The 27,812-nt window shown below is 43.0% G+C and overlaps 2 protein-coding genes across 4 annotated transcripts in view; one reads left to right on the top strand and one right to left on the bottom strand.

Moving 5' to 3' along the window:
- Positions 1–13,415, top strand: part of LOC142572152 (proprotein convertase subtilisin/kexin type 4-like) — a 208,040-nt gene extending 194,625 nt beyond the window's left edge. For 2 of the 3 annotated variants that reach the window (XM_075681060.1, XM_075681062.1), the window contains one exon: positions 11,558–13,415. In XM_075681060.1, coding sequence (XP_075537175.1) covers positions 11,558–12,123 — 566 coding nt within the window. In that variant the 3' untranslated portion in view covers positions 12,124–13,415. Of the gene's footprint in view, positions 1–9,497; positions 9,591–11,557 lie in introns of all 3 variants that reach the window. The other variant, XM_075681061.1, reaches the window with a different exon arrangement.
- A 5,487-nt stretch (positions 13,416–18,902) lies between these two features.
- LOC142572153 (modifier of protein aggregation 4) lies at positions 18,903–27,015 on the bottom strand. The gene is made up of 3 exons (XM_075681063.1): positions 26,774–27,015; positions 26,286–26,409; positions 18,903–19,250 (listed from the first exon to the last, which is right to left on the bottom strand). Exons 1-3 carry the CDS (start codon positions 26,778–26,780, stop codon positions 19,190–19,192), a joined length of 192 nt encoding a protein of 63 aa, XP_075537178.1. The 5' UTR covers positions 26,781–27,015; the 3' UTR covers positions 18,903–19,189.
- Positions 27,016–27,812: the final 797 nt, after the last annotated feature.

Consider the following 27,812-nt stretch of genomic DNA (forward strand, 5'->3'; position numbering starts at 1 on the left):
ATAACGGACGCCTTTTTGTGTCCTTGTAGCTTGGGCTAGGCAATGGTTACTTGTATATACTATGTTTATGTGTACTATGGCTTGCGTGTCTGACTACTGTACATAGGACAACCTCATATTCTCATCAGAAAGGACACTAGAACACACGCTTTGAGAGGACCAGGTGGGAGAGATGTATTGGTACTTGGTCAGAACTGGAGCTGTTGAGTCAGGCGTATCAGTCTCTCATTTAACTGGGGAAGCCAAAATATAATGTTAATTGCTATTTTTATGTGTCGTTTGCTGCACCGATTCAAATGAAGGTTACTCTAGGAGCATGCTGGTGAAATAGCTCTGTGCACCTACCACACAATTGCAGAAGCAACCAAGTGACAGTGATGCTTACACGCATCTTAAAAGCATTGATGCATTTAGGCATGTAACCTTTGGTTATGTAGTTATTATACATATTTATTAGTTAGGGAATTCCAGGTTTATAACTACAACGTGCAGCTTTTATTGCATGTTGTGTGAATGAAGGGTTTGAATTGATTGAAAATTATGGATCCTCAGGCATGCATCATACCACTACTAGCATGGGGTCAACCACTGAATTTTATTGCTGCACTTTTCAACTGTGAAGAGTTAAGATATTTCACTATGCATGATGCTTTTTAGCCAGAAGCAGATGCTTTTTTTTTTAAATATTGATATCTTGAGTAGCTTGTTCCTGTAAGTTGCCTAATCATTTTGTATGACAGAATATGTCAAGAATCTACCAACAGTAAAACTGTTAAGGGAAGTTTTGTAATGGTTCCCCAGTGGCGGCGGGCGACGGGGTTGTCAGTATAAATTGTAAATGTAATGCACTGTGTGTTGAAGCTCTGAAATTGGTTTGAAACATAAAGATCAATGATTATAAAATAAGTTACCCTGCATATGTCTTGTTCAAATAGACTACTACTTATATGCGCGGTTTTGTTAACCAGTAGTCCATAATTTTTTTTATAATGTTGCGTTAAACTGCCTCCATTTTGGAGGTCTTCCAAAAGTTCATATGGCTGTGGTAGTAAAATCAGACACATCGCCTGTATGGGAGTTGTCACTAAGAACAGCCAGCCACCACCATGCTTGAACGCAGCAGCAATGCAGCCCGCATTGCAGCAACTGTCGGTGCATTTGTCACTGGCTGTTCTTAGTGCTGCTGCATTCAGGCAAGGCTGTGAACCAGTAAACAGACCCATAGTACTTCTGAAGGGAGTGAGAACTCACTTTACAGCTTCGTTGTCTTTGGTGTCTCGGTTGTCAGATTGGCGTACACCTGTGAAGGATAATTTTTTTTTTTTTGTCATAGTGGAAGTGTACTAGCATCCACAGGTACCAGAATACTGAGGGGCTTATTTGGAAACACTAGCACTACTGTCAATATCTTGTTACATTGTCATCAACCATAGAGCTTCCAATGGACTTCCGTGGCAGGACTCGTTGAAGTAAAGATATTAAATTATCTGCATATATTGATTGTGGGATATTGAAGTGGGATACAGCAGATAATTTCTATAACAGTTCTGTACTCTTCAGTTCCACACAGTATCACGAGATGTCTGTGCAACCACTGCTGCATGTAACTGCGTATTCAGTATTCTTGTATACTTCTATGCTAGTTTACATCTGCCTCCTAAAATTCTTTAAAGGGGCCCTGAACCACTTTTTATCAAAATGGAGAAAGGAACTTGAAGTGAAAATAGGCTATTTCAGGGGTACTTTGCTGCAAAAAGTACTTCGATGCGTTCAGCAGAAGCGGAGTTCGTTCATTCAAATAACTTTATTGAGTGACCTGCGATTTGGTGGGGTGGGCCTCGACCCTGTCATCTAGGTTTCGAATAAGGGTTGTTGGCCCTTGGCAGCTACCTCGGCTCATTGGACGGCCCAGGGTTGGTGCTTCAGGTTTGAGCTAAGCACTGCAGACTCCCAGCACGCGCGGAGGCTGTTGCTGTTTGAGGCTGCTTTGCCGTTATTGTGCATTAAACCCATATATTCCCATAGGATATGCTCTTAGGGTAACTCTAGAGTCGCAATGTCTGCACTTGTCAGTCATCTATAAATCTGGGTGTATTAGGTGCATGATAGCTGGACTTTGTTAGGATCTGGTTTGTAACTGTCGCCATTTGACAGATTGATTTTTGTTTAATTTTGGGTGCAGCAGCAGGAATGTGCACCTCTGCAGTTTATGGTGTTGTGTAATTTCGTGAAATCTGGTCATTCGATCTTCGCACTCCCATTCGTTGGTAGTAGGTGAGGTGGGGTTAACCGAGGCTCGGACTGTAAGCTCTAGAGCCATGCGGTGTGGTGCAATAAAACATGGCCTCCACTGTGCTTCCGTTCCTTCTTCCTTGCACTGCGAAGGCTATGGCACAGTGGGGCGTGCCCACAACGCTCTGCCTTCTAAATGTCACCGTGGCATGGAGTTCGAATTTCATTTTGGATGCTAACGTAGATGGCACGACTTCTGCCTTTGGTGCCTATGGCGCGCCAAATATAAGCCAAACGCAGCTGTCCTCAGCGAGCTTCAGTGCACTTAGCTAGTGGACTCGTGGCGGCATCCCGCGGCAGCCGCGGTATCTACACCATGTACCCGGCCGCAGCTTGATGTCAGCTATCAGCCAATAGCAGCGGTCTAAGGGATTGACGAAATAAAGCATCCAGAAGAGAGTGAGGACGGGGCCTTCTGGTGAACAGAGAGTGTTTGAAAGAAAGGTGACTTCACAATCAGCTTGCGAGCTCCATTCACTGCCTACAGCAGGAAAACTTGATTGAGATGTTCACAGCAGCATTTGCTACCTGCAGACTATGTTATTTCACCAAGCCTGAGGGGTGGTTCAGGGCCCCTTTACTCAAACTTATGACAGTCACTTCAAACTATTTGTAGCATTGGTGACCTTGCTACTCTGCCTTGTGTAAACAGAACAAGGTGCCTCCTGCAGCACTAATTAGCACTGCCAGTTAGACTGAAAAAGGTGCCAGCGAATGGAACACCACACCAATATAACTGCTCTGACAAGCTAGCAGAGCACTCTGCCTAGCTGATGCATCCGTATTTAACCAATTGTGATGCAGCACTGTCGCCTGTTGCCAGTAATCCTCAGTGTGAGACCTCGCAAGCAAGAAATTGGTACAAGTGGGAATTGATGTAAAGAGCCTGTGTGTTGTTTTGCATTTCTTAGTCATTTAAGGGATGGCATACATATTTCTGTGCAAGTTGTGACACTAGCAGGCATCAAAGAAAACCTAGACTGTTGAATATGTATGTATGTATGTCTGTCTGTCGTGTTCTTGTATAGCTTGCTTTCTTTGGGGCTGCCGAATGCTGGGTGGAACCAGTTCTGGAAGTTTTATAGGAAGCCCCTTTGACTGTTGTTTGTTTGATTTTGCGCCACTTTATTGTGTATGTCTTGCACTTTAGAGTATTTTTGCTAATAACGTTCTAATAATGACTGCACAGAGATCTGGTGTTTTGCTAGTAAGCACCAAATAACTGGCACTTTCAGTGACCAAATGGGCTGGTCTTCCGGGCTTTTCCCGGTGAGTTGCACTGGTGGCATAGAGAAACTGCATTTAAGAAAAAAAATTAACAAGGGAAGCTGGAGAAACCTTGGTCAGATTCTGATATTAATGTTGTACATTTGTTCCTTTATAAATGCCTGCACATTTCACACACACAACACAAAAAAGATGTGTCTGTACGTACAAAACAGAACCTCTCAAAGGTGTAATGTCTAGTGGTCTCAATATGTAAGGCATGATTAAAAAAACAGCAGGTGGTTCTGTCTGCAAAACTGTGTGTAGGCATATTTCGATGCTGCAAGCAAATGAGTCCGATGTTTGGTGGCATGTAATCAATGGAATAGTGATGTGTATGTGTGTGTGACGTAGGTATATCATTGGACGTATTCATCCAACACAGGCACCACAAAAAGAACTGCAATGCTACTGGTGATTCTGTGTAACACCCAAGTTTCAATCTGAGATGTCTCAAGTTTAGTTTCACCAAGACTGCTGTAATGGGGCATTTTAATTCACAGTGTTAGTTGGCCCCATATTTTTTATTTGGAACGTATTGGCTGTAGAATTATAGCCCTATACGAAAAATGGGGTGTGTGAGGGCTTAATAAACTAATTTTACGAATCTTGCCAAACATTGTCGACCGTGATTTGTGTCATTCCCTTTCTCTTTCTTTCTCTGCTATTTCTTTCTCCGCATACGTAGATCACTTTGGTCAGCCAAGCACGTCATTCTTCACTGTCCCAATTTTCTCAGAGGGAGAGCTTGTGCGCTGAAACACAAGCGGGTACAAGTGATGCGTCATTCAGTTTCTCTCGCTCTTTTACTGGATTTGAACAGTTTCGTGAATAGCACATTACTACTTTCTGGTGGAATAAGCTAACACTGCACTCAGCGCATTTCGGAATGTTGAAGCTTCACTTTTGCTCACACGATCTGTTCTCTTAATCATGTTTAACCACCTAAACTATTCTTTGAATTTTCTGTTTGCACCTTTCTATGCCTGTCTAAAGGAGTACAGACGTTGGCAATTCTGATTAACAAACAAAAATAAAACTGCTATGTACGTACACAAGCACAGTGCAGAGAAGAAATAAGCAACTAGGAGATCGCATATAGCATGGAAACTTCTAGCAATGAGAGCAATGAAAAGTAAATAGTCAAACCCACTTATAAGAATATTGAAGTGCCCCAAAAAATACCATTGTTATAACCGATAATTGTTATAACCAGGTTGCATGAAGAAAGCAGAGGGGACAAGGATTCAACATTTTATTTTGACAGAAAGAACCAAAGTCAAACCCACTTGTTGCATTACCGCTTTTAACAATACTCGAATGTAACAAAGAGCAGCTGCCCCAACCTGAACATTTGTCTGTGTTCTGTGGCAAAATAACCCACTTACTACAATGCTTCCATGCTGCATTATTGGCTGTAACAATTAAATCTGGCTACTGGGTGTGGCACAAAGGTGAGAGTAACAAAGGGGCTCTATTTTTTTTTTTTAAGATGTTGCATTCTTTTCTTTTTGGGGAGCAGGCACCTCGTAGACAGATCTAATTTCTACAACCAATAACGCGGTATGGAAGCATTGTGGTAAGAGATTTATTTTACCATAGAACACATACAAAAGTTGACAATGCATTGGCTGCTCATTGTTATATCTGATACATTGATCAAACTGGTATTGTTATAAGTGGGTTCGACTGTACACTATCGTTCTTGCTAAGAAAACATATGCTGTGTATGTCAGAACTTGCATCACTCATCAGGGATGAAATTTGTAAACCTTTGCATTTGGTGGTCAGCCGGGAGCTATTTTTGTGTACAAACAAAGTTTTGAATCCAGTTCCTGGTCAGCTAACGTTGGCTGCATTTTCCGCACTTCTCTATTCAGTTGGCAAGATCTGTTCAGTTAGCGAGATACAAGCAAATGGCAAATAACAAGAAGTTCCAAGCTGTAATTGAGCCTCAAACTTTAGCTAAGCAGCTATCGTATTTTGCACAGCTATTATGAGACTATGAATATAACGCGAGAGGCGACTTTTTACGGCTCCTAAAATTTTTAATATACATATTACAATTAAACGTCGACTAATGATGCAGGCCACCCTGGTGCAGTACTTGGCCACAACCTCCTATATGAATACAACAATCAAACCCCGGCCCTCAGTCCCCAGCAGCCGCGAAGCAACTGACCACGGCGGCGGTCAGATCTGTAACGCTGCAGAGGGTGCTAAGAATACCTGGCTCCGGACAGGCCGCCATTGGAATCTGAACCTGGCAATGTTTAACGTTAGAACGCTATCTAGTGAGGCGAATCTAGCAGTGTTATTGGAGGAATTAGAGGGTAGTAAATGGGATATAATAGGGCTCAGTGAGGTTAGGAGGACAAAAGAAGCATATACAGTGCTAAAAAGCGGGCATGTACTGTGTTACCGGGGCTTAGCGGAGAGACGAGAACTAGGAGTCGGATTCCTGATTAATAAGGAAATAGCTGGTAACATACAGGAATTCTATAGCATTAACGAGAGGGTGGCAGGTCTTGTTGTGAAACTTAATAAGAGGTACAAATTGAAGGTGGTACAAGTCTATGCCCCTACATGCAGTCATGATGACCAGGAAGTCGAAAGCTTTTATGAAGACGTGGAATCGGCGATGGGTAAAGTCAAAACAAAATACACTATACTGATGGGCGACTTCAATGCCAGGGTAGGCAAGAAGCAGGCTGGAGACAAGTCAGTGGGGGAATATGGCATAGGCTCTAGGAATAGCAGAGGAGAATTATTAGTAGAGTTTGCAGAACAGAATAATATGCGGATAATGAACACCTTTTTCCGCAAGCGGGTTAGTCGAAAGTGGACGTGGAGGAGCCCGAATGGTGAGACTAGAAATGAAATCGACTTCATACTCTGCGCGAACCCTGGCATCATACAAGATGTAGACGTACTCGGCAAGGTACGCTGCAGTGACCATAGGATGGTAAGAACTCGAATTAGCCTAGACTTGAGGAGGGAACGGAAGAAACTGGTACACAAGAAGCCAATCAATGAGTTAGCGGTAAGAGGGAAACTAGAGGAATTCCGGATCAAGCTACAGAACAGGTATTCGGCTTTAGCTCAGGAAGAGGACCTTAGTGTTGAAGCAATGAACGACTATCTCATGGGAACCATTAAGGAGTGCGCAATAGAAGTCGGTGGTAACTCCGTTAGAAAGGAAACCAGTAAGCTATCGCAGGAGACGAAAGATCTGATCAAGAAACGCCAATGTATGAAAGCCTCTAACCCTACAGCTAGAATAGAACTGGCAGAACTTTCTAAGTTAATCAACAAGCGTAAGACAGCGGACATCAGGAACTATAATATGGATAGAATTGAACAGGCTCTCAGGAACGGAGGAAGCCTAAAAACAGTGAAGAAGAAACTAGGAATAGGCAAGAATCAGATGTGTGCGTTAAGAGACAAAGCCGGCAATATCGTTACTAATATGGATGAGATAGTTCAAGTGGCTGAGGAGTTCTATAGAGATTTATACAGTACCAGTGGCACCCACGACGATAGTGGAAGAGAGAATAGCCTAGAGGAATTCGAAATCCCACAGGTAACGCCAGAAGAAGTAAAGAAAGCCTTAGGAGCTATGCAAAGGGGGAAGGCAGCTGGGGAGGATCAGGTAACAGCAGATTTGTTGAAGGATGGTGGTCAGATTGTTCTAGAGAAACTGGCCACCCTGTATACGCAATGCCTCATAACCTCGAGCGTACCGGAATCTTGGAAGAACGCTAACATAATCCTAATCCATAAGAAAGGGGACGCCAAAGACTTGAAAAATTATAGACCGATCAGCTTACTGTCCGTTGCCTACAAAGTATTTACTAAGGTAATCGCAAATAGAATCAGGAACACCTTAGACTTCTGTCAACCAAAGGAACAGGCAGGATTCCGTAAAGGCTACTCAACAATAGACCATATTCACACTATCAATCAAGTGATAGAGAAATGTGCAGAATATAACCAACCGTTATATATAGCTTTCATTGATTACGAGAAAGCGTTTGATTCAGTCGAAACCTCAGCAGTCATGGAGGCATTACGGAATCAGGGTGTAGATGAGCCATATGTAAAGATACTGGAAGATATCTATAGCGGCTCCACAGCCACCGTAGTCCTCCACAAAGAAAGCAACAAAATCCCTATAAAGAAAGGCGTCAGACAGGGAGATACGATATCTCCAATGCTATTCACAGCATGTTTACAGGAGGTATTCAGAGGCCTGGAGTGGGAAGAATTGGGGATAAAAGTTGATGGAGAATACCTTAGCAACTTGCGATTCGCTGATGATATTGCCTTGCTTAGTAACTCAGGAGACCAATTGCAATGCATGCTCACTGACCTGGAGAGGCAAAGCAGAAGGGTGGGTCTGAAAATTAATCTGCAGAAAACTAAAGTAATGTTTAACAGGCTCGGAAGAGAACAGCAGTTTACGATAGGTAGCGAAGCACTGGAAGGGGTAAGGGACTACATCTACTTAGGGCAGGTAGTGACCACGGATCCGGATCATGAGACTGAAATAACCAGAAGAATAAGAATGGGCTGGGGTGCGTTTGGCAGGCATTCTCAAATCATGAACAGCAGGATGCCACTATCCCTCAAAAGGAAAGTGTATAACAGCTGTGTGTTACCAGTACTCACATATGGGGCAGAAACCTGGAGACTTACGAAGAGGGTTCTGCTGAAATTGAGGACGACGCAACGAGCTATGGAAAGAAGAATGATGGGTGACATTAAGGGATAAGAAAAGAGCAGATTGGGTGAGGCAACAAACGCGGGTAAACGACATCTTAGTTGAAATCAAGAAAAAGAAATGGGCATGGGCCGGACATGTAATGAGGAGGGAAGATAACCGATGGTCACTAAGGGTTACGGACTGGATTCCAAGGGAAGGGATGCGTAGCAGGGGGCGGCAGAAAGTTAGGTGGGCGGATGACATTAAGACGTTTGCAGGGACAACATGGCCACAATTAGTACATGACCGGGGTAGTTGGAGAAGTATGGGAGAGGCCTTTGCCCTGCAGTGGGCGTAACTAGGCTGATGATGATGATGATGATGAATGATGTGCAACACGGTCGCAACTGCTCACTTGGCATGGCCTACTTAGCGTGGCATGGCCCACTTAGCGTAGCATGGCCCACTTAGCATAGCATGGCCCACTTAGTGTAGCATGGCCCACTTAGCTTAGCATGGCCCACTTAGCTTAGCATGGGCCACTTAGTGAAGCATGATAGACGATCTCCAGCGTGATTCATACTCCCCTGGGGTCTTGTGCCAACTGTTCCTTTACCAAGCTCATCTTGGTACAGGATCACTCGTTGCTCTGTGCCCCGAGGTGCAGTATGTGCATGCCACGGTGCAGTGGCACCTGAGCAAATGATGTCTTGCAAATACTCATTGCTGTAGTGGATCAGGTAAAGAGGACTGGAGGTGGCTCCCCCACTTTGTGTAGTTGAGCTTCATTCTCCCATTACCCTTATTACCCTTTGTTATGCTGAAGTGAGCTCCCACAGCTAGCAGGCCAGCACCTGCTGCCGTGAGGAGGCTGGCTTCACTGCAAGACCTAGTAACTGGTTGGCTCAGCTTGGGTAGTAGGATATCTCGCATTATGTTTAGGGCATAGTTCTGTATTTAACAGTAGCTGCTTTCAGAGGCTGATAATGCAGGAAGAAAAAGAAAGCTCTCCTTATATTCGTGCAGATACAGTCTTAGCTATGCACTATAGGGTTCATCTTCCTTGGAAGTGCATGACACATTATTTGTGAGCAGTCTTCAGAGATCATATCCTCTCATGCTTGCCCCCTTTTGCTTTTGGTATCCAGCTGTTCCTCATGTTATGGTATTTACTAAAGCTTCTTATTGGACAACTGCTAGAAAACGTCTGGTCGTCTGTTCTCTTTTGGCTAAGCACACTGGCACCACACTAATGTCCTTCTGTCTGAGAATGCTCAAGCGACCACTACTGCGCTCGGACACCTCAATGTAACCCACATATACCCAGGTAGGTGGTCCAGTTCATGAAGTTCCAGTGCCACCCTGTTATAGATGTTTTCTTTGTTGTTTTTTCATCAGGTCTGAATGCTTGGTCGTTTTCCTTGGTTTAATAACACCCCACTAACACCTGGGTTCCGCTGGCTGCCCGTGATGACAACACGCTTCTTGCTTAACTTTGCTGCACGAGCACTGAAATGCATTGCAATATTTGACAAACTTTCTTTACTATGTTGTTTGAAATATGGATGGTGAATTGAAGATCCTTTTTTTTGCTATCTTGGCTTTGTCATTTTGACACACAAACACTTTGTTGTATGCAAGGCTAGTTTGGCTGCCTTTGGTGTGTGCTAAGCTTTCTCGGCGCAGACACCATGTCATCAGTAGGTGGGCCACTGCATTCCCATGACCAACCCGCTTCAGGCTAATTAGTCTTTTGCTGCACTTCAACTGTTATGACAAGCTGTTATGTGCCGACGGTACATCTATATGGCAAAAAACAAAATTGTTGGTCATGTTCACGCACTGCTTTTTAGCAATTGCAAATAAGGATCGTAACGCCGGTGCAGTGTTATTGGTTTTATTATTAAAATGTGGTGTGTCAGTGATAGATACCACAATTATGGATGCTTCAGGGGTTGCATTCCACTGTCGTGTATGTGAGACAAGGAAATTTGCCATATGACTGCACATGTTCGGATACCTTAAATTATGGCTACTATGATGCCACGGACACTTGTGTCAGTGACAACAGTGGTGTTAAATGTGGCTAACTTGAAATGCTAGTTTGACTTTTGTTTTCCTTTCATTTTTTTTTTATTTGGCAGTTAGTATCACTTTTTGCTCTGCTAATGATAATATGCCCCTTGCATTGCTTTCTTGCCAACTTTTTCTTGTTTGTTTGTTGCACAGATACCTCATTATTGTGAGTATTGTGACGTGTTGCTTGCACAGCACTCTCTTCCGTTGCTAGCTATGAATGTTTTGCATGCAGCGCAGTGATGATTCTGTCTGTTGCAACCATCTACATCTCTGCATTAACCCAGTAGGAGCGTGCTCTGTGTGGTATGCTTTGGGTACCTAACAAAAAGTTTGCTGCAGTGTGCAAAAAGCGACTTCCTTTGGGGTATACTTTTTGGTACGCTTACATGTTGGGTGTGCAGTACTGAGTGGTCCTTCTTTTAATACATCTTCAAAAATTATTCCCGAGTTTGTAGTGCTTTTAGAAACCAATGCACCTTGAACTTTTTCCTTGAATGAGCAATGTAAATTTCCTGACCTCCTTTTTAGTTTCTTTTTTTTACGCCATGTCAGTTTTACTCTAATGAATCCATGAATTGCATTTTGTCTCTGTTCAAGAACACTGCCTAAATAAAGGTTTACTTATGTTTCAGTTTGAAATAGTGGAAACCACAGCATACTATAGATTTGCAGTAAAACTCTAATTCTTGCACATTTGAACCTATTGCTACAGTGTAACTATACATTACAAAAGCTTCACGCAGATTGTTATCTTAAACCATTTGCACTGTTCATACTCTTTCACATAGTTTGTGCAAGCACTAAGCTTCAAGGAAGCAATAATGCAGTCGATGTATGCACATGCAATTACATTTTAGACCAGGTTTTTTAAATGATGATTTGAAAAGCTGCGGTGCATGAAAAAATTCAGCTATGCACACATTATTTGTACAATCTCTCATTGTGTCACACTAAAGAGTGTACAACAGGGTAGATTTTATTTGTTAGGCATGATTAAAGGTGCTAGGAAAGTTGACAGTTTTTCGTGAGCGCTTGTGATCAGCTGCTTGGCACAATCAGCAAGCTGGGTCTTCAAGATGAATTTTTGATATGTCGAGACACGCCTTTCCAGTGCACATTAGTTTCCATTGTTTCCATCAGCTCTATGGATCTAAAGGACCAGCTATTTCTAACATCAACTGCTTGTGTTTTTTGTGGCACACCTATACCTCGCAGAGTGCCCGTATCCCCAGTATGCCACGTGGTCCGGCTGTGTCGACAAGTGCCCGGACAGCACCTACCCATCGCAGTCATCCTCATCTCCACTGACACTTGCTGGTTCCTCTGAGAGAACTGCTGCGCTCACATGCGAGCGCTGCCACTATTCGTGCCGTGTGTGCCGAGGCCCCAGTGATGACCAGTGTATGCGCTGCTTTGGTGATGCCGACTTGGTGGATGGTGGTTACTGCCAGTCCAAGGTCCTTCTGGCCAGGCTCAATACTGCGGCTGTCTGGTACAAGGCAATGACCGTGGCCCTAATGACCCTCTGTGTTGTCATCGTGTCCGTGGCAGGCCTTGTGCTGGTGACGCAGACCAACTGCTTGGCTGCTTGCTGTGGTGGCCGAACTAGCAGCCGCGACGCCCCTGGCGGCCGCAGCGCGCGCTACTCTGGTTTGCCAGTGCACACGAGCACCTTTCCCGAGGATGGCGTCATACAGGCACCAGTGACACCGTACCACTCCAAAGACAGCAGCACACCGAAGAAGCCCAATGTCAAGCCTTACAGAGACGACGACATTTAAGACATATTCCTTTGACACAAGAAGCTGGTTGCTAAGCCTTGTGGAGCATGCTAGGAAGAGTGCAGTTTGAAAAGCTGGGAGTTTTATTTACTACTTGTGTATGAGCAGCCAAAAGCCATTTACCAGTTGAGGTACCACCTAGTAGTGGTATTTTACAAAGGTAGTCTGCTGCTTGAAAGGCCATTGAATTAAGACTCCTTTATGTCATACTGCCTAGCATTGTGTGCCAGGTCTGCAAGGTAGCTGATCCTTCCGAAGTTTGCTTCGAAGTGGCTGATGGCATAATGCGCCACAATCATCCTTTACCGTTGACCGAAGTGCTTTCAAGCAGTGTGGACTTGTCACTGATTGAGAGCTGTGCCAGTCTGTGGCTACAAGAGACTTACAAGAACTGCCATGCTGGCACGTGATGAATGAACTAGCAGTGAAAAACTTTGAGCAGACATTTGTCTATTGTGAGAAAGACTCTGCGACGCCAAGTGTGTAAATGTGGCCTACAAGCATGGCGCTGTGATCTCCTGTGCACGTTGCGTCGTCTGCTGTTTGGTGCATTATTGTAGGCAGTGCAGCATAGCCATTAATTCAAGTGAGGGGAGTGGGGAGCAGGCACGGAACAGCTCGTCCTGGATGTTGTTGTGGGTGATGCCACATGATCACTCATCTCATGGAATGGTTTCCAAGACCTCGCAGCTTTTACCAGATGTTTTGCATTGTAAAACATCGATTTCAGCGTGCGAAGTAAATTGACCTGCTGCCCTTAACTTATGTCGAAGCATCTGGTTACGTGTCTATGCAGTTCGGTCAAAAGTCGATAACTACATTGTAGGAACAAATGCATGTGGCGCTTGTTTGGCTGATTAGCAGTGAACACGGCGACTGTGTTGTGTTCCACTAGTTAGTTTACATAGGTTGAAAAATTGTTTGAAGCATTTACATTTGTACTTCAAGGACCAACCTTTTTCTCTTTACACGAACAACACTAAAGTGAGCCAATGTTTTATCTTCTTTTAGGTTTACTCTAAAAACTTGTTTAGCATGCATTTTATGCAGTCTTTCTATATACTTCTGTTTTCTGTTATACCTACACCTTTGTTTACACTTGCTTTCTAGTCTGTTTAGCTGCAGAATTCACTAGAACTTTCAGTAACAGTCTCTCTAAAATATTGATCATTCATTTGAAACATGTTGCGTACATTGTTGAAAATACACATTGCAAATACTGATCCACTGTACGCTTTGTAAGTTATACAACAGAGCTGTTTTCTGTAAGAAAAAAATTTCTGATCAAATGATCTGCGTTTTTGTTGTCCTTGCAATGCCTGAAAAATGGAACATTCGTAAAGGCTAAGCTACTGTCGCTGGCCCTTGTCAAGAAGGATGACAGGTGCCGGTTTCATTTTTTTAGCAATTTTTAGATTTAGCCATTCATGGAGCAAAAAAAATTGTGCTGCTATATACAAGTGCTATGTATTTAATCATTGCAAAAAATGCCACTGTCCTTCTAATGCTTACAGTAAGCCTGTACCATGCTGTTGTGCATTGTATGAAAACACCACCATGGCAAGCAATTGAACAAGAGTAGGTCGCAGCAGTTGTAGCCTATTTTGTAAAAGAAGACAGCGAAATAACTAAACTATCGTCTGTTTAGCAGAAATTAAATGAAAGAAATGCGTCAATGTGCGACCTTGAAGAATAGAGTATAAGCTTTTAACTTGTATGAAATGCTATTTCACAAGCCATCCTGGCAAAAACCACAACTGGCACGTGATGTCTTATTATGGTGCACTTCACAAGTTGAAAGTCTAGGTACACATGGTGTATCATTACTTCAACTGAGTTGTTAGAATTGGGGCCTTTTACTTTCAGGCAAAACCCGATTTTACCCAGTTTTCACACCATAATTGAGTTATTTACAAGCTGGCTTAAACTTGATTTGAAGCAGTCATCAAATGATATAGTTACAGAACGAAGTTGTAATTCCTCTTATGCCATTTTCAAGAAATATATTTGTTAAATAGCATAGTTCAGAAGACAGAGTACACGAACAGAAAGCAAATAACAGAAGACACTTTAGAGGGTTGAACATTAGGCAGCAAAAACTATTACAAGCTCACAATCATACAACCATAACAAGCTCATGAATGATGGTAAATTAGAAACAACTAGGTCAAGGCTGTCCTAGAATGACATTAGCGATTGTTGCATTGAAGAGTTTTGCTAAACTATAGCAATATGAGAAAGATGTTGCGCATGACAACTGCTACAGAAGTCAACTGGAGGTTTGATAGCTATCATGGATGTACTTCAAAAAGATCTCGTCAGCCAATTGATGGAATAATATTCAGCTTTGTTTTGAACAAATTATCCCAGATACAGCTTAGCTTCAAGGCGAGTTCGAAGAGTAGCAGCTCACAGTATAAAATATTGACCTAAATCTCGCATTGATTTTTGCACAAACAAATTCGGATCTGTTACTGCATGTTTCAAATGGCCACTGCTATTGTCAAATGAAGCTCCTCAAGTAGTAGGTACTCTGAATTTACAGCTTTTCATGCTCTGCCATTCCAGTGGCATTGTCTAGGAGCAACAATTTTCCTTATGAACAAAAAGGTATAGTAGTTGAAAAACACTTGCTTTAAAATAATTGTTAAATTTGTGACTACAAATTGCAAAATTTGCATGGCTAATTAACAAGTATTTGTTTGCTTTTAGACGTTAAAAATAACCCAACATATCCCCATCTGCTCAAATAATGGCAAGAAAAACACTACTTCCCTGCTGCTATAAACTAATATAGCGCCTTATCTGTTGGAACAAATAAAAGTGAAAAAGTTATGCTGATCCCACGCACTGTGGGAATCGATGTAACTGCTTTCTGTGCTGTTTGCTTTGATTTGATGATAATTGGCGGTGATGTTGACGGCGAATGTTTTAATTTCTTCAATGTCTTGTCTAACATCAGTGGCGAGTTGATGTTAAAGGGACACTAAAGGCAAATGTTAAGTTAAGCTAAAGTGATTAGTGCTCTAGAATCTCTAAGCCACTAATATTATCGTGAACAGAGCCTTAATAATCGAGAAATTTAGGTAAATGTAGGACATGGTTAGACTTCCCCGGGATATTCAAGTACTTGCTGACGACGAAAGTACTCCTCAGTTAAATTATGGCACTAGTACTCAACCACTCGTTGCAGAGAACATCCTAGTATTGTATTATAAGATGAAATAAAATGCTACTTCTCCGGTTCCATTTCATTTTTAGAATACGGAACTCATTGAAATTACCTTTGACAACGATATGGGCAGTCGAAAGGCATAATTTTCGCTCGACTCTATGCCGTCCATGCTTTTGCGTTTCGGTAGTTCCATTATCATGTAGTGCTGCGCTGGTTTTCCTGGCTTAAGAAACTAGCACAAACTGCAAGTAGCAAAGATTTCAACTTCTATGTGATGTCGCGAGATGCCGAAATGGTCTACGCCACTTGACCAAAAAGCAGCTGCAGCGGCGAATCCACCGCTCAGTTTTGGCTCGGTACCGTCGTGTGTCGGACGCCGTTTTACTCACCAACTGCAGCAAAGGGTGGTGATGGTTTATGCAATGTCGCCACTGCGCCAGTTGGATGGCAGGAGATTTGAATTTCGAAAAAGGTATTCGGACCCTGCAAATGCAATTTTCTCTTAGACTAAAAACAAGCGTTGCGAGGTTTCTGGAATGGTATTTAATTAGTCCACGCCGACTTAGCATTTGCCTCTCATGTCCCTTTAAATGTTACCTTGCGTGCACCACTGCTGTTTGTCTGCGTAGCACACAAAACACAAAGGGAGAGGCGTTTGCTTGAGGCATTGTTGTGCGCCATATTTCATAACCTCTGAGAGGGTTGAGCATTGTCATTGCCTCACATGGCATCGTGGCAGAAGCATTAAACTTGGATTATACGGCTGTACGTGCCAAAAGCACAATTGGATTATGAGGCAGGCGGTAGTGGCGCACTCAGGATTAACTTTGGCACCGTGGTGTTCTGCAACGTGTCCCTAGATCAAGGTGCGCGAGTGCTTTTATTTCGCCTCCGTCAAAATGCGGCTGTCTTGGTCAAATCCACGACCTCGTGCAATGCCATAACCACAAAGCTATTGCGGTGGGCTCAGAAGTTAAGCTAAATGCGTGACGTGCGACCGCTTCCATTGTGTCGCCTAGACCCTGCGGTGTGCTTTCATTAATGCGGTTCTGCTTCTCTGCCAATAACGCTTCTCTTACCACGAAAGGAGGCTTGGTAAGTCACAAAAAATGAAACAACAAAAGACAGGTGGCGATGCTGCCTTGAAGTTTTCGCACCAGCTTCTCGCGGCATCGTTAACTTTGATGGCGTCTGCTGGGGCCTAGTTAACTTTCTATAGGTAAAGGTGGAATATACTATATTCTAAAAGAGCCAATGACTGAATTTGGCAAGTTTCAAGAACATTTATTGAGCAACGGCAGCTCAAATACTTTTAAATCTGAAACATTACACTTGCATCATATTGCAGGTGCTGGGACGAAATTCGAAAAATGGAACTTTGACTTTCCTTTTTTTCTGACATTAATCGACCTATTACTGGGAAATCAGCAAAAATAGCGTCATGAAAGAATACTGTATCATTCTCAACAGATTAAGAATTTCTCTTTAGTGTCCCTCTAAGACGAAAAAAATGGCACTGCTGGAGCTGGGCAGACCATGCAATGCATAGGACAGATAACCAGTAGTCTATTATAGTTACAAGATGGGTGCCAAGAGAAGAGAAGCAGTCAAAAGACGACAGAGAATTGGGTGGTGTTATGAAATTGCAAAATTTTCAGGCACAAGACGGGTAACTGGAGATTTCTGGGGTGAAGCCTTCATCCTGCAGTGGACATAAAAATAGGCTGATGATACATTAAACTAACAGCAATTTTAATAAGAACATAATTCTAACGATGCAAAGTGTTTGCACAAGCATTTTACGCACTTTGGAGGACAACTTCTGTGAACAATTAGTCATCAAATACACAGGTAACAGAAACTTCTTAATTCATCTTTTTTGCTGCCACAATTATGGTATAAGTTTATATTTGAAATGTCAAGGCAATCTCATTTGAAGACAACTTCACTGATTTGATTCTCCTGGAGTGCTTCTGCTCAGAGATACCAAATTTGACAGTCGGCTAATTTCGCATTCAGGGGCATGGCTCTTGACGTCAGGCTGTGAGGGAACATCAACCCAAGGGAAAGGGAAAAAGTAATTTGTTGCTTGTTTTCCCCAGCCTATAGCAAAAGCACAGCAGTACTCAGCTTCGGCTACCTTGCAAAGGATATATCGCACAACAATGTGGGCTACATCACATTGGGGACTTGACATGTTGAGATCCAAGTTCCTGAATGTGAAATTAGCTGAGTCAAATTTTATGATCTCAAAACAGCACTCTAGGAGAATCAAAGTGAACTTGTCTTCAAACAAAATTGTATAAGTTTAAAATATAACTATATATTCGTGATATAAAGAAAATCAAGATGTTTTTGCGACTGTCTTGAATATAGTGTCCACCTAAGTGCATGAACCACTAGTGCAAGCATAGCATATTTATTCATGTTACTGTTAGTTGAACTTTAAAAACTGTGTGTGTATGTGTGTTACTATACAAAATGATATGAATTTGCATTTACGAGCGGTGCAAGTCAAGCTGTCACTTACAAAGGCAAAAGCCAAGGTTGGTTCTGCTGGGATTTTTTACACTGCAGACGTTTCCAACGCATAACTTTCATTGCAGAGGCACACCCTTTAAAGAGGCTATGACACAGTCATTCGACTATTGTCAGTTCAGCACTGCAACTGAAAGGAGAGGGTCCAATGTGGTTGCATGCAGATAAACTGGGCTCTCAACACACATTTTAACTCGAAAATCCAACTTGAAATTGTTGTCACTAAGCCCCTACCAATGACGTGTTGCTTCCGAGATCACACTAAGTGCCTTGACTAATGGCACTGAGCATGATCTCAGAGTTCTTAATTCAGTTATTCAGAAAAATAAATGTTTTTATTGTTACTTTGCTTCGAAAATTTGTGTATGCGAACCAAAACTGTTTGAAACTTATGGATAATTTTTTTTCCCCATTCCGGAGCGGAATGTTTTTCAGTGGAATGAAACTAAAACCAGAACAAAAACATTTCGTTACGACACTCTGCTTCTCACCGACGAGCGTCATTTTTGTATCAACTGTGGGATACCAAGGAGTGAGGGACCACCACTGTGTAGTCTGCTCCAAACAGTTCCAAGACCACACTGAACATTTTGCTGCACACACTGACAGCCAACAGCATAGAAAGCACATTGTCATTGAATTGTGCCCACAATTCTCTCACTTGCACAATAAAAATCAGTAGACGAGATAAGATTTCATTGCTCCGAGAGAGCAGTTTCGGGGGGTATGATTTCATTTTTTTCGCCAAATGCTGTATGGTTCAACTGCAATATAAAAAAAATTCAAATTTTCTAAAGCAATGAGTGGACACAAGTTTTGCCAACTAGTAGTTCGACATGTACAGTTTAACATCCATTGCATAACTCCAGCTTAAAAATTTGGTGTTCTGGACCCTTTAAATTGACGTGCAGTTAAGAAAGTAAAGTTCACTCTCAAACATTTTCTTAGCTAAGTTATTTCTTCACAGCTGAGCACTAGTTCAATATCCTGTCTTGCGCATAATGTGGGCTCAGCTTTCAAGCAATGATGCAGGTTGCTCTTGAGTGAAATTACGCCAAGACGAAGAAAAAGTGCCTGAAAAAATTTATTTACAGCAAGCACCACCAATATAAAGTGTAGTTACAAAAGCTTCATCGCATGTAGGACACAAGTCTGCAGCTAGAAAGAGATACATAGAGAAGTTTGCCTGCAAAGCCCCCCCCCCCCCCTTCCCTCTTGCTCAAACTTGTGATGCAGCTTTCCTTTCCTGCCAATTTTTCACTGGAAATTTGGAACCCCTTTTCGGGCATTTCTGAAGGGACGCTGGCACAACATCCTTGGTTTGCATTGGGAGGGATGGCCTCCCAACAAACCTCAGTCTTTTTGTCCAGTTTCTGTTGCCTTTTTCTGTTTCATACGCATCACTTCTGCATCCCTGTAAGAAAGATAGGTAAGGTGTTAAGTTGAAAAAAAAAAAAAAGAAACAAAGGAGCAAAGCACAACAGTATTCAATCAGGAAGCTCAAAACATTCATATTCAATAATGCCATATCAAAACAAATTCTGACTTTACTGGGTCACAGATAGTGTATTTGTGTGTCACAGGTATTTGGCAGATAGTGTGTCCTAGGTATTTTTTTAGGTTAAACCTTCCATTTATTTTGCACATAATTATCTTACACCTAAGAGCATGTTAAGTGTCACTCCCTTTATCTGAATTTTCTCTTAAACATTCCGTGCATGTTGCGAAGTCATTAATGCAGTGAAAAAGCACTCGGGCCTCATTTTACATCCAGTTTCCGAATACTAGTTGTACAGCACAAGCAGGTTAAATGACGAGGCGCAAGAAGTGTTAGTGACGAGTGAAAAATTCAAAACATGAAGTCCCTGAGCCACTACACTCTGTGCGGGCCTCGCATCTTGAGGTGCATATGCTGTCATGCAAAATATTCCTTGCAGTGTTTGGGGCATTTGGACCATAGACAAAATGTTTACAGACGCAAGTGGTTTAAAAAAAAAAATTTTGCTGAGGGATTTTCTTTCTTAGGCATGAAAGATCCCCGATTTTGGGCACTTTACATACAAAGGGCTAATAAATCCCAGCATAATTTTTGCAGTGTATATGCAGTCCCAGTAGCTCAGTTACCTTCTCAGCCACAGCATAGCTGGCCAGAGTGAATGTCTGCACCACACAAGGTTATTGTACTCCAAAGCACCCGCAATACGTTTCACAGAAAGTTGTGAAATGTGTGTGGAATCTAAGGCCATCCTCTCGCAAAACTTTTATGCAACAGAAAATATGAATCTGCCTCGCATGAGCACAGTTATCGCCAATCAAATGCCATGCCTTCATGGCTTTTTCCTTTTTTCTATTAGACTTAAGTTAAATTACTTGTAATTCACTACTTATATTCAATTACATCTTCTGGTAGTTCTGCAACAGATCAATTACCTTTTTTTATTCTCTAGAGTTCAGTGTAATTCAATTGCTTTGAGTAACCAATTCAATTTTATTCACATTATACTGCAGTCACACTGGACCAAGTAGGTGGGATTTTATACATCATTAAATGCAAAAGTAGAAGCACTTATTATACACAATGCAATCTATGTAATTACATGTAACCAATTACTTTATTGATGAGACAAGCTGTTACAGGCAATGCAGATTTGAACACCTGCAGCAAAATGCCCACTTTCATGTCACGCAGCGGCCTCGTGGATGCACATGCCCATACAGGCAAACTCGCTCACTGAACATTTGTTTCCTCATCTTAACAACCCACCAGACACTGGATGACAAACAGAAGTGGCGCTGCTTTGGTTCAAGTAGCAACGACCACTTCAGATGCCTATTGGCAATAAATCACCTACGGATGATTTCTTCAGCTTTTTAATGGCCCTACACGGAGCACCTTACGCAAGCCCCAGCAAAAGTGAAGCATTGTGCTTCAAAGAGAACCCAAATGCAAGCATTGTGGCACTGAGTAACCCATTCTTATGTTCAAGGTGTTTGTATGTTACAACACCACTCTTATTCCCTCCTACGTGCACATTGAGTGAGTTTTGTGTTGCTGTTGAAGTTTTCACAACAAGAGAAGATTATCGACCAAAATTTTGAAAAGCAGTTGTTATTGACGACAAATAATGTGCAAAGAGCCGCAGAGGACTCGGTGAACAGAGGCAGGCAGGCTCACTTTATTTACTGCATTTGTGCAATGTTAAAAGTTAGAAGGAAAGTAATGTAGAAGTTATCGATTACTTTTTAGTAATTGCTGATTACTTTCATGGATCAGTAATTGTTAACTTTAATCAGTTACATTTTTTTTCTGTAATATGTACAAGTCTGCTTTCTGTTGTTTCTTTAGCTCTCGAGGCTGTGCAGGTGCAAAGTAATGCCTGCATTGCTCCACCCATCATTAAGCTGAGCCTCGACAGACATGGCATCTGGTATCAGTTCATCCTGCCACTCAATCTCACAGTATCACTACAGTTTGTTTCTCCGCAACCAGGTGCAGCCCCCACCCTCATAAGTCACGTCTCCTCGAGGGGACCTGACAACAGAGATAATCAGTGGTGGAAGTATCAAGACATTGAAAGAATGGGCAGGCACCTGTTGAGTGATATTGTAGGTTCCCTGCTAAGGGAACAGGAATAATACCTGGCTCATGAAAGCAATGGTCTAGTGAAAGAGCAGGTTTATTTATCATGTTCAAAGGGACACAGAAATGATTTTGACGATTTTCTACAAATGTACTGAGTTGTTAGAGTAGGTCCTTTTGATCATTAATTGATGCATCTAAGTGCTCCGCGTAAAGCATGTAATTTAGTATAAGGTTTTAAAAATGTACATCGCTGCCGATTGCAGCACACTGCTAGATGGGATTTTAAGCCGCCCCTGCCCATATGACGTAAATCACCCATACGACTTCAGTGGGGTGAGCTATCGGATTGGCTGACCAGGGCGCGCGATCGATAATTTTTCCACCTTTATGGTAAACAAATGATGTTTGTAATAGTTGGAATGTTAGTTAATTCATTTTTATAAAAACAAAGTAACAAAGAATGCATAAGAAAAATTTTTCAGCACACACTAAGCACATCTGGTACACAGCAAGTGTCTGCTTGTGTTACAACGTGCTCCATCTTTGACGAGAGCTACCCAGTCAGTGTCTGTCTCAGTCTTTTCGCGAGCACCATGATTCGACTTTGTTGCGCTGTGGACTTCAAACGTAGCGACTGGCAATATGTCAAGCTGCGATATCGTGTCCCTCTGCAAGGCAGCAGACGAGCAAACTGGCTGCAGCGTATCAGACTGCCGCTATCCGATCGGCGCCAGGATTTGCGCGTTTGAGACCGTCACTTTACACTGGAAGATTACTAACGCAATAACGTTTCGCGAGTGTGGTGTTAGGGCAAACACAAGCGCAAGGGGACAGGGCCTGGCCACATGACTGACGTTTAGCAGAAGCGCAAATGTGAATGGTCTGCACGGTGCAGCCACCTGGTGGCACAAAGCTCAACCATACACAGTAGCAGTAACAAATGTATTCTTCTTTGCTGCTGGTGTAAGCTTCTTGCAGGAGTGTAATCATCAAAACATTGTTTTTGTAAATGTTTAAAATGTTTTACACTTGGTTAGAGCAATATTAGTGCTTTGTTTGGCTGGTTAAGCTCTGGGCCAACAAGTTGGCTGGACCGTGCACACTGATCAGGCTGCTCACGTACGTCTACGCTAAAGTTCCTTCATCAATTTGAGTTTATGCCTCCAGCCATCTGCCGAAACGCCCAGCTTGCCTGTGGTTACTGGAATACCAGACATGTTCGGCGCTTCGACAGAATGCTCACGATGCACGCTGCTTTGATAGCTCTCACTCGGGATCGACTGCCAAGTAGCTGGCGGAGAGTTTGGAGAGGCTTCACGCGCTCGCTCCTAGAGAACCAGAAGTCGACGACATGACGTGCCATCATGACGCAGAGCCAGTGAAGGCGGAGCTTAATTAGCCCCGATCACTCGGCGAACGAGTTGAGGAGAAAATACACAACTATGGAGGAAAGTAACTCGTAATCGTCCGTGGCTCTCTTAATATGAGACGCTTCACACAAATTGTGGTGCGAATGATTAACTTTAGCTGTACCCTACGCGTCTACAAAATTTGTCCGAGCCATTTCAGAGGCCCTTTAAGAAGAGTTGCAAGGCCCCTTCGAAAAGATTTTGTGAGCACCACAGGTTTGTTAGCATGTACCCTCATGTGCAAAATGTAATCGATTCCCCTCTGGTATCAATGGCAATAGTGATATCAGCTAGCGAACACATCATTTTACTTCATGATGTTCATCAAGCCTTTTAAGCAAAAACTAACAGTCACTATTCCATCAAGTGATGTCTAATGCATTTCTAAAAATAGGAGTCCATCCATCCTGCATACGACATACTTAAGTCACCATATGCGTACTCTGATGTATTGTGTGTGAATTAAAAAGAGTATACCAAAGCATTGTGCCCACGCTTTACAGGAAAATTGTTTCAGCAAATTAGTTACCATTACTTTGTAAACAAGCAAATAGCAGCTTCACAGCCGCAGGGACTGGGAGGCACGACTGGGAAACAAAAGGTCACCATATTTCCCCCTTTCCAATGAATAAACAATTAAGTGATATTCTAGCAACAAACATACACCAGAATAAAATGTATCTTTTTATATGTCTAGTGCGGCAAGTCCAAGCATTAACATTCTGTGCATGTTGTGCCAAGGAAAAATCCTTACAGTAGTCACAATGGCAGCATAATCAGACAGCAGCAGTCCCAGATCTATGGCGCCGCCAATCATGTGTACACAATAATACATAACAATCTGCAGCTACATCACGCTAAGTAGTCAGCACTGCAAATTTGATAGTAAGTTTCTCATAATTTTAAGTCTAAAAGCATTGTGTGCCGTACTTTTCCAATATCACCATCACATTTCCCTACTTTCTAACATCTTGTACCCACAGCACAGCTTCCACATTTGCAGCACTGTAAATCCAAGTATACATTCCACCTTTTCATGCTATCTGTATTAAAAATCCTGTTTTTGCTACCACAGTGCAATGATAGAACAGGCTCCTGAGTGCAAGGCCAGGAATTTGTATCCTACCTGTTTGGATGTTTCACCATCACATATAGTTTTCAGTTTCCAAAACAGTACTCTCAAACACTTCATATCTACTGAGTAATTAGATTATAGAGTTTTAGAGCCAAAACCACTATGGTGATTATGAGGCATGCTGCAGTAGGGAATATGCTGAACAAAAATGAATTTTTCTCAACAGCCAGAGATTGCCCCATTCCGAAATGAATAGAAGATGGCTGCCCGCTGATCGGTCAGCCACTCGCTACTTGCAAGTGCCGGTAAGCATGGATTTATTTCCATATAATAAAGCTTTTTGCGGCGCAGTAAAATGTTATCGAGCCCATTAGGCATGTATAAGACATTGCTCTGCCAACTCTTCCTTGCTGAGTATCTGTTTTACCGGTATTCTTAACCTTCTACTGCGTGCTGCTGCAATTTTCAATCGGCCTCCACAAGCTAAGTAAGGGAAAGCAGACCAATCGCAGATGCCAGCACCACCCTCTTCCTCCGCTTATCTACTTTCATTACTCTGGCTCATCCCCATCGAAACTCTCTCCACTTCAGCGTGCTCAGCGAATAAGAAAAACCGTCAAGTCGGCAATGTTGTTCGTTTTAAAAGAGAACAAAGGTGACCTCCCATGAACAAGGACAGCATTTGATTGGGCTGTGCAGACAACACCGCAGGTCACTGCCCGATGCTTGTGTCGGCGGTTACGTATATTTGACGTCACGAGATTGGAATACTTTTATGTTATAGGGCCCCAGTTAAATTTCACAGTTCGAGCCCTCTCGCACCAAGAAGAATCTGGCGTCTCTCAATGGTGTAATTTTTTCGAGTAATTGTCTTATACTTCGCTATTACTAATATTGCTTCACCTTTCCAACGAAACTACACCTTCGCTCTCTCTCTTCTTTTTTACTTTGAGTCCGAGTATCAGCGCTGCTGCGTATCACTGCTATTTGATTTCGAGCGAATCCAGCTTGGCCTCATTTCGGTTACTGTGCGAGATATATATTTATGACCTCTGTATGCAAGTGGTGATATTTCCATCCCTAATAAATGTTGTAAATTAGAAGATGTGAAGAAGAAGCGCCTCGCAGCACAGCCGCATCGCCAACGCGCGGCTCGGCTCCGCTCGCGCTGTTGATTACTGTCGTCTTTTTGGACAGTGCTTCGGGCTGTCTCGCCGTTCCCGGTCGCTGCGCCTTTGCGTTAGGAGCCGCCAATAAACCTCTTCTCAAAGAGTTCTTTTCGTGACCCACAGGCGCTGCCTACTGGACAGAGAAGCAATACTGAGACACATATCATTCACGTGCTCTTCACACACGGTTGGTAAAAGACTCTGCTGAAGGTGTCACTGAAGTCTGCAGGTTTCTTTCAGGGTAAAAAAAACGTGCAAAGCAATTCGAAGTGACATGAAGATGTAGCACCACATTCGTTCTCTAGGCATAGGACATCCATAGCATTAAAAATAATTATTTGTTGGCTACCTGCATCGCTTTAAAAAATATAGAAAATTTTCTCCTATGTATATGTAAGTATATTGTGTCTGTGCATGGTGTTTACAGTGGAACTAAAGAGGATGCTGAAGGGAGAAAATAAGGACGAGGTCGCCTCTGGTGCTTCTAATGCACTAGTCCTCCCATTTTCAGGATTTGCAAAACTAAAGCGAAAGTATGAATTAAAAGCCGTGCATGTCAGCACCAACAATGATGCAGAAAGCCTTTAGCCAAAATAAAATTTTAAGTGAAAAGGTAAAGGCAACTCAAGAGACAGCTCATGTGGGTGACAGAACAATGGTACGGTCACTTAGGGGAGAGGGGGGGGGGGGGTTAGGGTTCGGCATCGCCAAGGGCCCCGAGCCCCCTCAGTAGTCGGCGTCTATGGGTCAACATATTCCAAGTATGCAATCAAGAATCGGCTGTCCTGGATTTGTGCAGCCAACTATCACAGGCCTTAACTGCAGAAACACATATTGACAGGTCCAATCTAAACATTACCGCCAAATAAATGCATTGTCCACTCAGATAAAATCATACTTGATTCAATTAATTTTAAACAGTGTCTTCGTGACGAGACGCAAGGTTTCAAAACACGGAGAGCTGCCTCAGCAATGTAGTCATTCAAACGGTCATATTGAAATGGTAGTTTCGACAATGATAATTTGACACCAAGACTTAAAAGGCGCACCCAAAAGGGGCCACGTGATCGCGTACCGACCGATCATGCTCAAGAGTGTTACCGAAAAGACCAATGAATGGTCCTCGCTCGTCGCAACGTTGCGTGGCACCTGAGAATGGGCACAAGGCACTTCCTTCATTAGGCCAGTGGCTTGCGCGCGTTCTGGTTATTACCTGTGACGACGCTCTTCGAGGGTTAGACCTCTGTTGCCGTTTTTGTCATTGGCACTTTTCTTCTTCGTCATCTCCTGCTGCTTCTTCGCGTTCTTAGCGCGGGCAAGTTCACGCTGGTTTCCACCTGCAAATAGTACGACTTAATAGCGGGAGACGTCTCGGTAAATTTATGAAGTTGCACACCGCAAACTACACGGCGGAATATTCTCACGGCACGCGAAGATGCATTCATTCACACTGCTTCTATGCAAACTAAGCTCTGCAAACCTCGGTGGTGCTGCGAAGCTACCGCGCATCATTAGAAAAAAATACTATGGCGTTGGGGTGCATTAAGATACTTTCCTAAAATGACAGGACGTCATGACCAGGGCCTGTATGCATAAGAATAACGTAGATGAAAGAGGCTTACATTCTGCGATGGCATCAAAGTACAAAACGAGGACGCAAAAATGTGTGGTTAGGCTTAACATCTCGGTTAGTCAACTTACGTGTCATACTGCTGCTCTCGAAAAGTAGTGAAATGCGATACAAGGAGAACCTCCAGAGGAGAACTCCTCTCGCTGAAAAGCAGCCAAGTGAAGTTCGGTTGTGGCTCCACACGGGGAGAGAACACTACGACCGGAACCGTGCGAAAGCGACGACGCGCCGAGCGAAACCTCTAGACAAGCTCGATGGTTCGGCTCCTCCTCTAGGCGGCAGTAGCTGCATGCAGCAGTGAAAGCAGCAGCTGCAGCCGCTGCAGCGAATGAAATCCAATGTGGAATCGCTGACGCTTACAAACCGCCTGGCGATGATTGTTTGTGTTTTCCGCTCTAGAGTGAACAAGAATAAATTTGTGCCATATAATTTCTTTGTAATATGCTACAAAAATGGGTTTGCGCCACTTGAAAGAATATGCAAGATCTCAACAAGGCCAAAAACGCTCCCCTTTATTTGCGGCACCTGAGACTGCGCATGGCGCAAATATGCGCCGTTGCAATCTCAGAGGCCATGCTTCATTGATCGGTGTTACCGTTTTTTCCGACAGAGAGCGCGACATATTAAGTTTTGGACAAGTTTTGGTAGGGTGCCTCGATGCGCGCGTAATCTATGGCGCGCGCCCGCACGGCGGCGGAGGGGAGCGCGCGCATCGAGGCACCCTAATTTTTGGTGCAGAGCTCCTGGGCCAAAAACGCGGTGCGCAGAGCTTTCGGGAAGTGTGATCTTTAAAGAAAAGACGCGTAATCAAATGGTATCAATAATGAATAGACGAGTAATAACATGGTATCAATTCAACAGCATGCAAGGCATGCCCATGGTCAGGCAAGAGGCATTGGTCAGGCAATATAACCTGGGTGTATATATCTTAGAATTGCATAAACGAAGGTACTTACTCAAACATCCACTAAAATAACCTGAGGATGAAGGGGAAGTGGAACCAATGGTTACATGCACGCCTCTAGCGACCTCTCCTTGCCCCCATGCTCAAGGAGGAGTCAGACATCCCCAAAAATTTCTGCAAGAGCCGCCCTCCCCGTTCTTCTTTCT

Source organism: Dermacentor variabilis, chromosome 2, assembly GCF_050947875.1.
Source record: "Dermacentor variabilis isolate Ectoservices chromosome 2, ASM5094787v1, whole genome shotgun sequence".
Taxonomy (NCBI): Eukaryota; Metazoa; Arthropoda; class Arachnida; order Ixodida; family Ixodidae; genus Dermacentor; species Dermacentor variabilis.